The sequence below is a fragment of the Streptopelia decaocto genome (assembly GCF_964273445.1).
Source record: "Streptopelia decaocto genome assembly, chromosome: 5".
Lineage (NCBI taxonomy): Eukaryota > Metazoa > Chordata > Aves > Columbiformes > Columbidae > Streptopelia > Streptopelia decaocto.
The window spans coordinates 34117106-34134041 of record NC_138659.1 but is presented as its reverse complement, the minus strand read 5'-3'; the positions used below and the strand labels follow the sequence as shown (position 1 = coordinate 34134041).

At 53.4% G+C, this 16936-nt stretch overlaps 1 protein-coding gene across 10 annotated transcripts in view; it reads right to left on the bottom strand.

The window, feature by feature from the left end:
• Positions 1 to 16936, bottom strand: part of COL13A1 (collagen type XIII alpha 1 chain) — a 50049-nt gene that overhangs the window by 17541 nt on the left and 15572 nt on the right. For 3 of the 10 annotated variants that reach the window (XM_082052679.1, XM_082052683.1, XM_082052684.1), the window contains 14 exons: positions 16051 to 16167; positions 15534 to 15575; positions 14657 to 14683; positions 13953 to 13988; positions 7553 to 7585; positions 6750 to 6776; positions 6054 to 6116; positions 4062 to 4115; positions 3266 to 3352; positions 2622 to 2675; positions 2373 to 2417; positions 1693 to 1761; positions 1129 to 1152; positions 53 to 106 (listed from right to left, as the gene is read on the bottom strand). In XM_082052679.1, coding sequence (XP_081908805.1) covers positions 53 to 106; positions 1129 to 1152; positions 1693 to 1761; positions 2373 to 2417; positions 2622 to 2675; positions 3266 to 3352; positions 4062 to 4115; positions 6054 to 6116; positions 6750 to 6776; positions 7553 to 7585; positions 13953 to 13988; positions 14657 to 14683; positions 15534 to 15575; positions 16051 to 16167 — 732 coding nt within the window. Of the gene's footprint in view, positions 1 to 52; positions 107 to 1128; positions 1153 to 1692; positions 1762 to 2372; positions 2418 to 2621; positions 2676 to 3265; positions 3353 to 4061; positions 4116 to 6053; positions 6117 to 6749; positions 6777 to 7552; positions 7586 to 9192; positions 10601 to 10808; positions 11287 to 13952; positions 13989 to 14656; positions 14684 to 15533; positions 15576 to 16050; positions 16168 to 16936 lie in introns of those variants that run through there. The other 7 variants (XM_082052682.1, XM_082052686.1, XM_082052681.1 and 4 more) reach the window with 6 other exon arrangements.

Below are 16936 nucleotides of genomic sequence, written 5' to 3'. Positions count from 1 at the left end.
TCTGTGGACCGCTCGTGTGTGTCCCTCAGCTCTGCGAGCGCTGCGCAAATACCTTCTGTCCTGGTGGCCCTGGAGGTCCAGCCACACCTGGCAGTCCTGGGGGTCCCTGGATAAAGAAAAATGCATTTGAGATTATCAACAGGGCTTTTATTTTCGTGTTTTGAAACCAAACAGCTCTTCTGAATTTAAGGGGAAATTGCGGGGGGAATTCGCATTTGCACTGGAAATTGCATTTGCTTGGGAAGCCTAACAACAGGGAGTCCTGAGCCAGCAGGATGCTGGTCCAAAGTGAGTTGTAGCTAGCTATGTATTTCTTCATGTTTTCATGGAAGAAAATTAAAATGACCACAGCTATCTGGCTCCTGAAAGCAAAGTGAGCTTAACAAGATTTTCCCTTCCTATCTACAAAAGTATATTTTTAGAATAAAGATCATAGGAAATACCGTACTAAGATCCCAAGCACAGCTTAGGCAGAGCTAGACAGCCCTGGTATGTTGAGCAGGTTTCCTGCTCAGTCCCGGAGCGGCCGGTGCGCGGAGGCGAGGGGGCGGTTTGCTCTCGCACTGGTGCTGCTCACACCCGCGCTGCATTTTTAAAAATCCATCCTTTTTCCTAACCAGGTCTCTTGTCCTGACAAGCAAAATACAGGGACCCTTTTTCCCTTCTTTTGGCTCCAAATAACTACTTTCCCTCTGTCTCCAAAGGGCCTGTAGTCCCTGCTGGTTTAAATGATCTGTTTTGTACAGGACTGTTATGTCAAGTTACACTTATCAAGGGTGGAATCACGGATCCCCTCCCATCACAAAGTGTCCACTACAGACTGCCAGTATGAGCTTGGCGCAGGGCGCCCCAGGTTCCTTTGTCTCTGCTGCCGTCATCCCCCTTGCTCTTCCCACCCCTTCTGAGCCTGTATTACCTCTTAAAGCAGGGAAATAAAAGGCCCGATGAGAACTCGAGTGCCACGATCAGAAGGCAAGACAAGCTCTTCCTTCAGCTGTCAGTGGCCCCGACTTTTGCTCCCAACAGCAGAGGCCAAATGTTTTAGCTGCACCTAAATTGTCAGGCCATCTGCTTAGGATGAACATAGGGCTACTCGCTCGAAATGACCCAGCAGAGCTAGGAACTCACCATCAAGGCCAAAGTTCTTATTTCCTGGGGAGGGAAAAAAAAGTTAGAAAGGAAAACAGGCATTTGAAAGCTGATCTTCTCTTGGAGGCAGTTTGTTCTGCACCAATGTAACACTGGCCCAAATGAGCAAGGAGCCTACGAAATGAGCAAACAGCCCAGGGAGCTCCCACGAAGCTGTTATTGTATGAGTTCCCTGTTTCCCGAGCAGAAGCCAGGCTGGCCCAGAGCTGGGCACAGCGGCTCGGTCACCACAGCCCGTCACCGCGCGCTCGCGAGGGAGCCTGGCAGCCCTGCACCATCAAACCCAACCACGCACCGCGCCGAGGGGACCGCACGACCTCCACATCCACCAGTGTCACTGTATCGGCTACACAAGGTGCGCAGGAGTTTACCAAAGCACCCCAGGCAGTGAGCCGTGGGATGAAGGGGACTACGGAATAACAGAGTACTTCCTTTTATGCTACTGCCGAGGAAGCAGATGTGGTTGTTCCTGGTTGCCTGCGTCCCTGGGAAACAGTAAAACCCCCAGGAGTGAGTTTGCGGGACAGGAGGGCAGTTGCTCACCTGGAGAGCCTCGCTGATGTTACCATCGTAGTCCATCATCTCATCCTTCCCAGGCTCTCCTTTGGGGCCCTGCAAGACACCAGCTCTTCAGCCAGGGCTTGGGGACTGCCCTTCCCACAGGGTACTCAGAGCTGGGGTTCACCCTGAAAAGGGGCTTTCAGAGGGGCCGCCGCTTTTCCATTTATTAAACAAAGCTCTTTAAAGCACATCTTACAGAGGAAACACTACGGAAGCGTAGCCAGGCAAGCCTAGATCACCATGCCGTGACCACCAAAGCTGGCAGGTCTGGGAAGTGGTGGCATTCGGACTAGAATCCAAGAACTGGGCTGTCTGATGGATTATCAGACTTGGGCACACAACAAACACCCTCCTGCTGCCCTTTGATATGCCAAGGGCCTGAGTTCAGACGGGGGTGTCCAAACCCACCTCTCCCTGCCGATGAGCCGAGCACTCACCCTGAGCTGGCTCAGAAGACTTTTTCCCCCAAGGCAGGGGTGTCTTCTGATGAGGTGTGGGGTGCAGAAATGGCTCGTCTCAGCCATTGAGCAGTTCTCAGCACTTTTAATGCTAACGTCTGCCGAGAAAGCAGAGCCCCAATCTAGACGGGCAGTGTGGTCCCACTGTCCTTAGATCCCTTTGAAGGGCCAAAACTCTTCCAGTGTCAGTGAAGGGACACCTACCCTTGGGCCCATGGGTCCTTGGTCTCCTGGTGAACCACGTTCCCCCTGCAGCAAGAAGAACACGCTGTTAGCAAAGCCTATCCCTTCGCTTGCTCCGGCTCTAGGAATTGTTCTCTGCTAGTTCTCTGAAACGGTCTGGGACTAGACAGCTCAGTTTTAAAATGCTCCTCTTCAGCCAAGTTTTGTACATGGAAGAACAAACGTGCAGCTACTGAACGTGGGGTGGGATTGTGCAGAAGCACATTGTACCTTTTCTCCCCGTGGCCCTGCGGTGCCAGGCCAGCCAATGTCACCAGCTTCTCCCTGAGAGAAAACAAGGGAAAGGGATGGGTTTGCACTGTGCGGCAGGGCTGTGACTGCACTGCCGGCTTTGCGTTTCCAGGAGGAAGGGACACAGCAGCCGAGGCCCCTGCCGTGCCCAGCTCTCCTGCTGGGACTTCACGCCGGCTGCCCTTTCGTCCTGCCCAGCGCAGAGGGAGCGTTCAGAAAGCACCTCATGCAGACCCAAAGTAAGTGCACAGGAAGGCTGTTCCGAGTACATTGAGACAGGATCTCAGATTTAAGTTTTCTTGGTGAGACTTGGAGGGGCTCCATCCCCATGTCCTCCGTGCCTGGAGTACCACAGGGACTAGAGGCTGTCATTGATTCCGAGCGACCGGTTTCTCACAGAGCCCAGAGGGGACTTATTTGAGCACAAGGAGGGTGTTCTCCTCCCAGAAACAGAGTTCACAAATTCTCTCACCTTCAGCATTTGAAACAACAAAACTAGAACACCCTGCAGAACCCCTTCAGTGGGTAATCAGAGGTGGGTGCAGGTGAATGCAGCCTTTTCCCCTTCCCACACACCTCATGCCCACACAATCCCTCACATCGCTGGAGGAAAACACACTCACCTTTGGTCCAGGGGGCCCTGGCAGACCTGGAGGGCCAGGTTCTCCTTTAGTTCCCACCAGGGCATTCTCAGCACTTCCCTTGTCTCCCTGTTTGCAAGAAGAACAAGCCATGCACCACGGTTTAGTCTCTGCATCTCCATAATTTCATTTGCCAAACTGTTGGCTTAGAGAGACAGGGCCCAAGACAAGTGGACAAGCCGGGCTCTTGAGAGCCTAGAATGTTCAGAGCCAGCAGCCGCCCAGGAACCAGGCCAATACATAATAGTTCTGCCTGGGGGTGCTTGCACCGAGTTGTCATTACACCCTCATCTTTTCCTGAAGTGGCCACTGTCATTCGGTGCACTGTCCCCTTTCCCAAAGGAAAAGCACCTTATAAAAGTCTGATTCAAAACGTGGAATTTCTATCCATATCCTAGAGCACAGCAGAAAAAAATCACCACAGTTTCAGAGCTGAGCTTTGTCTGAGCTGCCCTGGGTCTCTACTCTCGCAACTCGGAGCACAGCAGCGCAGCTCCCCAGAGCCCATCTCCTCCTCACACGTGCATCCTGGAGCAGGAGGGGCTGAAACACCACCATTACTGGTCATGTTCCCAGGACCAGTCCCCCCTCGCTTCGTGAAAGCCGCAGTTCCCCACAAAAAAGGATCCCTTGTCGCATCCCTGGCTGGGGCTGACAACCAGCCGAGCTCTGCACAGCACGCTGCACCGGTGACCCAGGAGCGCACGAGCTGCACGCAGGAAGCAGGAAGGAAAGGAGATGAGAGTGGTCCCCCCAAAAAATCAGAGGAGACACAAACCTTCATGCCAGGGAGTCCGGGAAGCCCAGGGTCACCAGCTCGCCCCTTCTCACCCTGTTGGCAACACAGACATGGTCGGGGCTGACTCTGCAGGCTCTCTGTCCTGGAGGAGCAGCCAAAGGATGAGCCGCTCCTGGTTTCAAACCCTCTTTCCCTTCCCCAGGCAATTTCATTTTAGGCACAGACAAGGCATCCTCCAGCAGTACCTGCTCAGGACGGTGAACGTTTGCTCCTGTCCTTTAGACTATCCCTGCACAGCATTGCTTTCTCTCCAAAGGAAGGTGGATGGGAAAGGGATCCAGGATCCCCCCTGTGCATCCACCTTATCACTCTGGTCTGCTAAACCCTTTTCTGTCGGCCCTTGAGCACAGGCTCACCCCACTCCATACTACAGAGAAGTTCTTGCCCAGGGCAGATTTGATTTGGAGTGCAGGACTTTCTCTGTGCCCTGATAGAGTTCAGCTATTTTCACAGCTGTACGCTGCTTGAGTCCATCCCAGTTCTCACACCTCCTCATTACAGTTTGAGTTACACTGCTTCGCCTTGGCAAAAATCTCACAACCGCCACTCCTGCACCTCTAACAATGGGCGCTGCCTGCTCCCCAACTCCCAGTTTCATCACGCTCTCAAAAGAAAAGCAGTGCAGTGTCTCAGCAGCCAAGCTCTGTGACACGTCCTGATCGTGAAAAGCAGTGAAAACGAGTGGCAAACAGCAGAGGCTGGAGATGGTGATGTGAAACAATGCCTGGAGAGCAGAACCTGCTGGCTGAGCTGCGGGAGGCACCTCGGAGGATGCCACGGGGCAGCGAGCAACCAAGGGCATCCAGCATTCACTTGATAAAGTGACCTTGCTTAGTTCACCATGGCATCTGTGTCATCTTTGGAGTGCCAGAGCTCAGGTAGTGGGATTTATGTTCTAGTCAGTCCATTCCATGCAGCTGCTAAACCCCTGGTTTCCAGCTGCAGCGTCCTGTTCAGCAGTCTGCATCTTGCTGGGACAGAGAGTGACACCAGAGGTTTGTTACCATGGTGTTTTAACCACATTGTCAGAGAAACGTGTGCTCTTACCCGCAACCCTCACACCTCCAAAACTTAACAACATGTACAGGCTACAAAGAACAACTCAAACCCCCTTTCCGCAGCAGGTGCCCGGCTCTTGCGCTGCAGCAGCACACCCGACCAGCCAAGCCAGCAGAGAGCTCGTGGTGGCGCCGTGCCATCGCCTGCACAGGCTGGTGCTGCGCGCCAGCGCTCAGGGGCACACATCTGGCATGCAGGGGACTTGCATCAATGCTCCAGAACAGACATGCACTGGTGGAAAATAATTAACTAGCAGCAATTATCTTTTTCAGGCAATTCTAGAGTGCAGTGACCTCTCTGTCTAAGGCCATCTGGCCACCTGTAAGGCTGCCACCCGGCCTTCCTCCCTGCCAGGGCACGCACGTTGCTGCTGTGAGTTACTGCTGCGCGCCCCGGAAAGAAGGAAAACGTTTGCAGGATCTCACACCCAAAGAGAAGGTTTGGCCTTTGGGGTTTTTGTTAGGATACAATGTCTAACTCTGTCCCAGCCCCTGTGAATCCCTTTTGGTGTCCTGCTTTTCATTCAAGGACTAGTTTTCAATACACACGCCCATAAGGGCTACAGAAAACATCCTGTGCTGCCTGAACAACAGCGTAAATCAGCAGATTGCTTTAGAAGGGAGGTCAAATTACTGAGTCCCTGTTTGGGGTGTTATTTCTGGAATCAAAAAGATGCAGCACTGTCCTTAATCGTTCCCAGGACAAGACTATGTCCCAGGCATCCCATGCTACCCGCCTGCCGCCAGCCCCCCACCTCCTGCAAGCAGGAACACGCAAACACTCCACCGAGGGGGAAGAGCCAGAGAAGGACACATAATCCCCCGCAAGCACGACAGCGCAACGCAAAGCAGGGTCCCGCTCGCAGGAACACAGCACTGCCAGGACACCGAGCCCAAACACACAATGTCCTACCCGCTGCCCCCTCTTCCCTGGCAAACCTGGGGGGCCCATCCTCCCTGGGACTCCAGGATCTCCCTTCGTGGGGAAGAAAAGAGACAGAGAAGGTGTCTGTTATATGGCTGTCGCATGCTGTAACATAAGCCAGCGAGCCTCAAACAAGAGGAGCCAGCTGTTCAGAAACCAAGCTGGCTGCTTAGTGATGGAGAGCAACGGGGTATTTCTGTGCCGCGCTCGCACAGGAGCTCAGGCCGGGTCAGGCTGCACTGAGCCAGGGAGGCTGTGCAGGGCAGCTCACACGGCGCACGATGGGAGAGCTCCCTGCAGTAGCACAGGGACACTTCTGGGGCGCACACAGAGGCCAAGACGGACAAGGAAGGGGGAGAGGGAACACACTTATACTTGCTAAGCAAAGTGCGCTGTGCGTATTCTGTGGAGTAGGGGGACAAGGAGGAAAGCAACTAGAGGGTATTCCCACCAACACAGACATGAGCAGGAGGGAGGGACTCTGTCTGCAGTACAGCCCCCCTCTCACTTGGCATCACTACGTGCTACCACCACTTTTCCTATGCTGGCAAGTGCCAGCAGGACCTGGATTTGGCTGCTGGGAAGTACAGAGCCATTCCTCAGCTCCCTCAGGTGCTCTGGGAGGGGGAAGAATACACAAACCAAGCCAAAGTGCGGGCTCAGAGCAGAGTCTTCTGACAGTACCTTTTCTCCTGGAGTCCCAGGCTCGCCCTGGAGTGGAAGAGACAGGAAAATAAAGTGACAAATCAGGATGAGAGACCACAAAACCTCCCAGAGCTACCAGAGCAAAGAACGTTCATCTGTGGAGGCCGTGGACTTGTAAATAAGGGCATCATGATGCTTTAAATACATATTAGTATTTGTGCCTGGAACTTGTTTTATCTTCATTAGCCGGCTCCTAGGCCACTGTAAGAAGCCAGCAAGCCTCAGACAAGAGGCTTTTATGAGGCTGAGGAACCAGGTTGCAGTATGTCGAAAGGAGGTTCACCAGATACAGGAGGGCACAATAAGACAAGACCTATCCGCTGGCATTAAGGAATTTGCCTGCTCCTCGCTCTGTGCGCTCAGGAGCAGAGCAAGGCCGTGTTTGCAGCTGGGGTGGTGCGGAAGCAGCGTTCATACGGGACCAGTGTGGCATCAAGGAGAAAACCCTCCCCACCAGCCCTGGAAATCACTTCTTATTTCTCTCTTTCTCCCCAGCAGCTGGAGGAATCAGGACAACAGCTCCTTGTCTCGTTGTACATCTCGGATCCCCGGGGTAACTTTAGCCCCTAAATCTGCACTTGGCCTTTTGCTCTATTGCCATCCCATCACTGCTGTGGAGTACCAGGAGTTCACTGACCACTCTGCCAAAAGCAACAGCAGTTCCGATATCCCCCTTTAGTCGGAGCTGCCCGACCATTTTCTGTGCCTTCTGCTCTCCTCACTCCAGGCCTTGTTCTTAAGCGCATCCTAGTTAAGCCGTTGCAGCGCAGTGTAAAACTGACCTTCATCCCTGCGGTCGCCATCCCCGGCGCGCCCTGGAAAGACAGGAACACCTTGTTTGAAATGAACCGGACGCGAACTTTTAAAAACAAAGCAGTATCAGCCAGGTGGAACCAAAAAGGCAAAATCCACATATTTTCCTTTCTGAAACTCAGAAGTAACGCTGCACCAGCACACAGCACGCATCCTCCTTCCCTGCGCAGGCCCTTCACCTATGGCAGCGGCTCTGCTTTCCAGAAAGCTCCTCCAGAGACAGATAGCGTCAGCACAACCCGGTCAGGACAACCAGATTTCCACCCTCCCCGGTTTGAGTCCTGCAAGCGAATCGAAGGCCAACAAGCAGAACAGTGTCAAATAACTCAGGAATGCAAAGGCAGACTGAGGACCAAACACCAGTTCAGCGCTTGATCCCAGCTACATCAGCTCAAGCATCCTGAGCAAGGCCAGCTCGCACCCCAGAGCCGGCTGTCCCATCCATTCTGTTTCCCTCACCAAAGCCAAACCCTGCAGTAAATTTTTGAGGAGAGCTCTGAAGCCAACCACCTTAGGGACAAACAACACTTCCAGGCACAGCAATTCGGGCACAATTCTGCAGCACTGAGCGAGCCAGCGCCACGAGACCAAGGAGTCCAGCAATCCGAGACAGCTGCTCCCACAGGGACAGTCACGTTTTCCTGGTGTAAAAAGCAGGTCTTCCCTGTCAGCCCTTTGCTCTAACATCTCTGTACGCCCTGTGTTAATATTAGTTAGGTCCTGGTGAAAAGGTCCAGTTAGTGAAGCAGGTGATACTAAGGGTGTAAGGAGAGGGGAGGGGTGAAGCGGTGTTAGGAGTTGGGGTGTAGCACATGGGGCAGAGAGGAGGACGGGGAGCCAAGCTCAAAGTGAAAGGAGCTTCAAAAAGTTCAAACGAGGAGTGGGGAGCCAGAGAGCAGCAGGATCATACCTCTCAGCTTTCTGAAACAGAAATCAGGGACAAAGCTAAAAAACACAAGGACAGAAGATGGAGATCAGGGATTCTATGCAATAAAAGGGGGAAAAAGCATTCCAGATGGTCTCGGGGTTAGTAGGTTTTAGTGATTTCGGGCTAGAGTCATGAAAGGGCTGACGTGCAGCGAGTGGCTGGGGTTAGGCTTTCGCAGTGCATTTGAGACGCCTGTTCCTCACTCTTTGGCCTTTAAGTGGCAGATTATGTTATTTTCTAGTATTCATCCTCAAACCGCAGTGCACACACATGCAAGCTTGCTTGCACGCTGACCCTGACTTGTCACTGCATTAGTGCAGGTTCACACTTGTGCAACCCTACCAACCACACATCGCTGAAAGCCCCGATTTACAGAACACCAGTTCCCTATAGATGTCGGCAATTGGCCGCTCTCACTAGCGTAAAGCATTAACATCCTGATGTTGCAAGACAGCATCAGACTGGGCATGCCATTTGCTTTGTCAAACACCTCTTCCCCGCCATCTCCTTCATAAATTAGGCCCTGTATTTTGCAATTTAGAAGCAGAAAGAATTCAGCTGAGGAGAGCCAGTGACTAACAGACACACACACAAATCCAGGCGATGCTTGCGCATCAGGGACAGTCGAGAGGGGCGGGTGAGACCAGGCAGACAAGCGTCACTCTGCTGTTCACGAGGTACCTTAGAGCCATGTCTTCCTGGCAGCCCTGGCATGCCTCGCTCCCCCTGGAAGCAGAGTGAGAAACACAGAGAAGAGAGCAACAGACACGAGGTGAGGAGAAACCCTGCTGGTGAGACGGAGCGCGGCCCGTGTCCCCGACCCTCGCTGAGCCCACCGCCCCGGCCGGCGCCATGTCCCACTGCAGCGCCTCTCGAGCCCGTTCGGCACAGCAGGACTGAGCACAGCGTCTGCATCCTGCCGCCGCATCCCCCGCCACGGCATTCTGCAGCGACTGCAGCACGGACAAACTTATCTGGGGAGACACAGAAGCCAAGGGTTGCCTTGTATTGTTAGCCTGAATTCTATCTGGTGGTAAATAGAAAACAAACCATCTTTAGACAGGCTGATTACCATTTTTTATTCTAGGTGTTTAGCCCTTGCTTGGAAGGACTGTTAAGCAGGGATATGTATATATGTTTATTTTTAAAAAGTACTTTTTGCAAGTATGGCATCTTGCAAACTCTATTTTATAAAACGCTGTCTAGTACTATAATATAGAAGATCTGGGCAGCATGGGTACCTCCTACCCTATACAAGATACTTAACTAGGGTATTTTCAGCCATAAGAAAAATAAACTAGTAATTATGAACGCTTCGTAGTGAAGAAGTGGGGACCACTCTCAGTCCCTCCCTCCCAACTGTGCTCCCTGGTTTTGTTCTTAAATGAGACCAGGAGGGCCAATGCTTTCCAGCTGGAGACCCCTCTGCTTGCAGAGCTGCCCTCAGAGCAGCCCTGCGTGGGAAGTATTCCCTGTCCCTGGCGCTTTCCTGGAGGAAACTGCCTTATATTATTTAGCCCTGCAGAAGCAAAGCCCCCTCAGGGAGGGAGGCAGCCCCTTGCACAGGGCAGGTTACGGAGCAGTGTTTGCTGAGCATGGCCTCAGCCGGCTCGCACAGCCCCCATCGGCAGGATCACACAGGCACTAGAGCTAATTAGAGAGCAGGAGCAACAGACATAACCCTGCACCATTAAAGAGCAGGAAGAAAGCCCAGAGCCGAAGCCAGAGAATAAGCACGAAAAACAACTCCACAGAAGATCTTTGAACCCTATGCATTTGAAAGCCATGGTAATACAGTGAGTACCCACCAGGCCGGTCCCTGTGTGATCCCTCAGCTCCCTTTGGGCTGAGGAAGCGCCGCACAGGGCGCCATGCTACCTGGTGTACAAACCCAGCAGAAGCAGCGGCACAGCCGAGCCAGGAGCTGGGACACGTCACCAGAGGCAGATGTAAAAGGCCCAGGTCCCTGCAGGGCTCCGGGAGCACAGCCAGCAGCATCGCCCGGCTCTCCAAACCTGCACTGACCTAGGTAACACCTTCCTGCTCCCCTGCTCTGCCAGCAGCATCGCCCGGCTCTCCAAACCTCACACTGACCTAGGTAACACCTTCCTGCTCCCCTGCTCTGCCAGCAGCATCGCCCGGCTCTCCAAACCTGCACTGTCCTAGGTGACACCTTCCTGCTCCCCTGTTCTGCCAGCAGCATCGCCCGGCTCTCCAAACCTCACACTGATCTAGGTAACACCTTCCTGCTCCCCTGTTCTGCCAGCAGCATTGCCCAGCTCTCCTAAACCTCACACTGATCTAGGTAACACCTTCCTGCTCCCCTGTTCTCACTGGGCAAGAGAGGCCACAGCTCTCCAGCCAAAACCCTCACACCTTCCTCCCCTGCAGCTTTATACCCACTCGTGCCCATCACGACAGAGCATGCCCGTGCTGATCAGCTCGTTAGCAGTACTGGCTACTGGCTGCCAATTAAAAGAGGGACCCTTCCTTTTTTGTTCTTTTCTGTGGAAGGCAGATTACGAGGGGGTTATTGAGCAAGGCTGTGGCCAGTTTCTTTATTACTCTTTCCTCAAGAGCATGAGAAAAAGCCTCAATCTAAGGACCTTTCAAAAAATACCCTGTCAGTAAAGCTGAACGTGATGACTAAGCTGGGGGGCTGTGAGTCAAACACTTGTTCAAATTACACAGCTGATCACACTTACTGGTTGTCTAGTGACCTTCATGGGACACAGATGTAGGTTCTGGGTGCAATTCTGTTTCCATTTACACAGGCGCACACCAGGAGCGATGCCTTTGTGCTTGATGGAATTACGCTGATGTGAAGATGGACACAGGGGAGCCTTTAGACTTGACTTTATTATTTCTGAGGAGGCGTTGTTTCCTTGTGGGAGGACAATTGCTGCTGTTCTGTTCAGCTATTAACCCAGACCCTGCACTCCCCAAGAACCTTTCTTTAAACTTGATGTAATTCACCCATGCTAAGTTTTGAAGGGGCCTTTTCTCCCTTCAAACAGTAATCCATCCAGATGGAAAAAATATAGAAAATGTATATGCTACACGATAAATGAGATGCACGCCACATATTAAATACTTGAAATGTATGTGTCACTGGTAATGCCTTTCAAAATATGACAGGACCAGTCTTTTCTCGTGATGTTTAAGATGTATGGCAGGACACGGCATGCTCAGACTGTCACGAACGCTTGCCAATGTTGTAATGTTTTAAGCACAGTCTGCATTGAGTAATGTACTTTAAATATATGAGCACAGTAAATTTCAGTCAGATAGATAACATCTGGGCACAGAGCATATGAGCCTGTAAAGGGTCCAGCGACACACAGAAATCCCAGTGCCAAACCTCAGCCTGAGCTGCAGAGATGGAGCGGATTTGATGCGTCAGCTAACAAGGTTTTATGAGGAAACCCCAATCCAGCCCATCAAATGGAGAGCTGTAAAAAGTCACCAGCAAGCTTCATAGTCAGAGAAATGCCTTTGGTGAGAATCTAATTCCACCAAAGGGATACAGGCTGCTTGGAGTGCCTGTCTGTGGCTGATCAGAGCACAGATGTGTCCTCCATCCAACACCCCAGAGCCGCCTCAGACCCAACCTCCTCCTACAGCCCAGCAGCCCAAGGACCGGCGGTTCCCGGATGATCTGCCATGGTAGAAAACTGTGTTTCTTGTGCCTACCTTTATGCCAGCGTCCCCTTTTTCACCCTGCCCGGCGGAGAACAGAGAGGGAGGAAACAGAGAGGGACAGTGAACGCGAAGAGCAGTCGGGCAAGCGGTAAAATCATAAGAACAATGGCCAAGGAGAAAGTGGTTGAAGGAGGGAGGGTGCAATAAATGCGACCCCAGACCATCAGGGACAACTGGCTCCTGATAATAACATGGTACCAGCCCAGCCCGTTGGATGCTGTAGGTCACCCGTACTAATGCTTTCCTACATCTTTTGGGTGTAGAAAAACTATCAATCCGTTCCATGGACCAGAATTGTCCTCGTTCTCCCAGCCTTAATACAAAAGCCTCTAAAGGCCGAGTCAGTCTGAATCTTTACCGGGGGCCTGTGCAGGGCTGCACCTGGCCCTGGTTCAGCACAACCGGGAGCTGCTCTGGCCAAAACCTGCTCTGTCTCTTGACACAGGAGCAAGTCTCTCTGTTTCCAGGGCGCACAGCAAACAGCCGCCTGCAGCCCCTGGCACCCCCGCGTTCCTCTAGTGCATCTCTGGGCTCGGGCGCCGCTTCCCTGCCCCGGGAGGCAGCCCCCCGGCTCCGGGTTGAAGGGTTACCTGGGGGCCAGCGGCTCCGGGGAGGCCGCGTGCGCCGGGCAGGCCTGGCTCACCCCCCTCACCCTGGGGAAGTAGAAAGAGGAGAGAGAACACGGAGGGAGAAGCAAACACAGTGAGCAGCAAGAACAGGAGCCTGCGGGATGCCTGAGGGTCAGTAAAGCTGTGTAAGGGGTGTCCCACACAGGGGAGCCCACCACACACCAACCTACCACCTGGGGCCCTCTGGGAGAGGAACACCATTCTGCATCAAGATATTCAGGCTGCAAAGTGTACAGATTGAAGGGAACGGTCCCGTGATCCTATATCATATCAGAGCGAACACCTTTGCTCAACTCTCTGCTTTTTTCCCCCCTTTCCCCTGACCCACTCCCCAGGGAGGATTTTCTCTTCTGCTTCATCCATTGCTTCTACCTTTCCCAGAGAGGGGTCACAACCGCGGGATCGCTCCTCTGACATGAGCGCAGGCTCTCTGCTTGGTGAGCGAATGAGCCGCACGAGTGGTTTCATGTGCGAGGGGCTCGCGGGAGAGGCCCCGCTGCGAGGTCGTTGCGGGGACCCCTCAGCGCCGCGAGCGCCCGCCCAGCGCCCGCAACAGGATGGGCTCCTAATGGAAAAATGGCAGAGGCAATAAATCGCATCTGTCCGCAGAAGTGGGCTCTGCGTCCGCGGGGGCTATAATTCCCGCTTCCTGACATAACAAAAACTTCTCAGTTTATACAGAACTAATTGAAAAGCTCTCAGGTCTTGTCATTTTGCTCACAGAGCACCAATAAAGCAGCACGGAGATAACAGGGGACACAAGACTCCCGCCTGCTGGGAACATTCGCCTTCCCCTTCTCCAGCTGCCACGGCTTTTGCAGTATCTCTTCATCCCCTCTCTCCCCTTTGATCTCCCTTTGTGTCTCTCCCCTGTCTCTGTCTCTTCATTACACCCTCTGGGCTTGACGACCCTACTGCTAATGAGCTGCTGCTGAAGGCATTCAGGCATTGCCAGCTTCTGCCTTCTAACCTGGACTCTTTCCCATCCCAACCCCGTGTCCAGCGGCAGCAGAGCTCGGGGGCTCCGGAGTCCAAAGGTTTGCAGCCGTGATCGTGCAAGGCGTCAGCGCACCTTAATTCATTTAACGATGTTGGAGCTCCCCATCTTACCTTTCTGCCGGGGTATCCCTGAACCCCAGGGTCTCCCTGCAAAAGGCAAAAAGACACAGTGAGGCTTGGCCTGGAAGGACAAATCCCCGCCCTTCTCCCTGGGGATGGAAGGACATTCCGTGGGGAAAATCCACCTGTTGCTCAGGGTGGCTCTGTCATGGGCAGGGTGCTGAGCCCTGGGGTGGATGGTGCAGCAGGCACCGGCAGCAGCTGCCAGCTCCGTGCCCTAGCTCTGCCGTGCCATCTCCTCCCCGGGCCAAATATCTCCAATAAAAACAAATGGGGGTGGGTGTCTGCAGCTGAAAAACAACAACCACCACCTCCACTTGCATTTTGGCAAGTGAATAAATGGGAAGCTGTGGTGGAGTTAACAATAGCATTGCAAAATCAGTTCCTGAAGCGCTGGTAAATGCCTTGGGAGTGGAAGAAGCCAATAAAGCTGTGTGTGGCAAAGGATTTTGCAAGAGGGGCTGATGAGGCGTGCCTCGCTCGGCTGAGATGTCGCCCGGACAAAACCCCTGAGTCAGCACATGGCCCGGCCCCAGAGGCAGCGCCCAGCTGTGCTAGAAATCTTCCTCAGCGGTTTGGTGTAACCTCCTCTCCCCATCCGCCACCCATTAAAGTGCACACAGCTCTCCTTGCCAGGAGTGTCCACCTCTCTGTTCATCACCTTGCTCCCTTCTAATCCAGCTGGGATGTCTCACCTTTGGTCCAGGAGGCCCAGGTAAGCCCTGTAGATAAAATCAAAACAGACTGGAGTTGGCACACGTAGACAACCTTTCGTGGGCTGCAGGGTGACGGGAGATGCTGGCTGCTGCCGTTTGAAACCCCCCTCCACAGAGACGACTGGCACCAGCAAACTCAAACATCCCCTGTCTATTCTTCACATAGATGGAAATTCTCTTAACCCGCGCTCCCAAATCAATTCATGCCTGTCACACTCTGTGCCCCCAGCCCTGGGCTCGGGGAATCACAAAACCAAAAAGCCGCTTTGCGTTGTGCTCCAGCATCTTTCCTGTTTCTCTAGCTTTGCTTGGGAAACTCGTTCCCAGCCCACAGTGCAGCTCTGGAGTAAATCAGGTTGTGCAGCTCCCTCTGGCAAACTAAACAGGGAGAACACGTTAACAAACAAACCACTTGTGCTTTTAAATGGGAAATAACCAAACAATTTACCTGATATGAACCCTTAAGCATACCGGATAAGTGTATATCTAAATGTAAATAAACAAACCATCCTTACAGGACCTGCCTTCCTGATGTGAGCAGATGGAAGGAGAAAAGTAGTCTAGATACGCTCTGACATCTATAGCACCCTGGATGTTGCCTGCTTAGGGCAATTCAGCTGTTTAGTCACCACGTCTTTGGCTGCTCGGAGCTCAAAGCAAGATGGGGGTGCTGGCAGCACGTCTGGCCCTGCTGTGCTGTGTGGAGCCCCCTTTTGCCCCAGGGGACAAGCCCTGGCTGTCCTGCTGTCTGGCCTGGGCAGCTCCTGGGGATGGCAGCTCCTCTCAGCCGCTGCAGGGCCCGCGTGTCGCGTTTTGCCCACAGCTCCCAGGAGCAGAGCGGGTTTCTGGTACCTACCTTCCCATCCCTGCCAGGCTTCCCAGGTTCTCCCGCTCTGCCCTGTTGCAAGAGAGAGACATGTTACCAGGATTTTCTGCCCCATCCCCTGCCATTTAGCAACAGCATTATTTTAAACGGCGGTTCTGTTTTCACCCTCCTTGGCTGCTCGTTACCAGCCTGAGAACAGGACGGGAGCAGGACTTCAAAGGGGTCACTGGGACCCTTATCAGTCAGGTTTCTGCTGTGAGCAGGACAATTACACCCCTCGTGTTATTTCCTCCCCACGGCCGTCTGCGGAGGCTGAGGAGAAGGAAATGGGGCTGGTGCCACCTGCTCACGCCTGCACGTCCAGACAGAGACAGCAGTGCAGGGCGCGCGCCTCCGCCTCCCCTGCTCCCTGAGAGCTTCTTCCTCCCCACGCAGCGCGTGCCCTGCGCGTCTCCTGGCCGTGGCTATCTTGGCTTCAGAAGAGGCAACAAAGGCCAGAGGAGTCTGGAAGGATGAAGCAGAAAGGGTTTTTTGTAACTAGACTTACAGGTGGCCCCACTGGCCCGGGCTGTCCTGGGGTTCCCTCGGGTCCTGCTGGTCCAATGGGCCCTGGGGGGCCAGGGGGTCCCGGGGGACCTTGGATTCCTGCTTGTCCTTGTTCACCCTGAGGTTCATTAAAACAAGGGGTTATGGGCGAGCAGTGCAAACCCTTCACACCCACCCCTCCTGCCCCGAAAGGGATCAGGGCGGCTCAGCTTGGCTGAAGCAGAAGAGGCAGAAGCGAGTCCCAGGTTAGTGCCAGGAGAGGTTTCCAAGAGCGAGGGAGAGCCCAGCAAGGACGGTCTCTGCTCCCAAGTAGCAAGTGATGGGACAAGAGGAAACGGCCTCAAGTTGCACCAGGGGAGGTCTAGATTGGATATTAGGAAGGGGTTGTGAGGCACTGGAACAGGCTGCCCAGGGCAGTGGTGGAGTCACCATCCCTGGAGGAGTTTAAAAGCCATTTAGACAAGGTTCTTAGGGACAGGGTTTCGTGCTAGAGTTGGTTAGGTTATGTTTGGACGCCATGATCCTGAGGGTCTCTTCCAACTGAAATGATTCTGTGATTCCATGGTGGCCAGGCTGCCTGGGTGGCCGGAGCCAGCGCCCTTCAGTTTGCAAAGACATTGTTAGAGCTCTCTTTAAAAGGGACCTACAGATGATTGTACAGTCCAAAGACATCTTTTTCTTCACCGAGTCCGTCAAATACAATTTATACGTCAAGGATCAGCATCTCTGAAGCTTCTCAGGAGGCTTTCCAAAGCACTTGACAGTCATATGTGAAGCAAAGGCTCCCGTGACCACACTGGCGCTTCCAGGCAAAGCCGCAGTGTCTTACCTCAGCCCCGCGCTATATTTGTTGGGACAACACTCCCTCTGTTTTGCCAAGGGCCAAA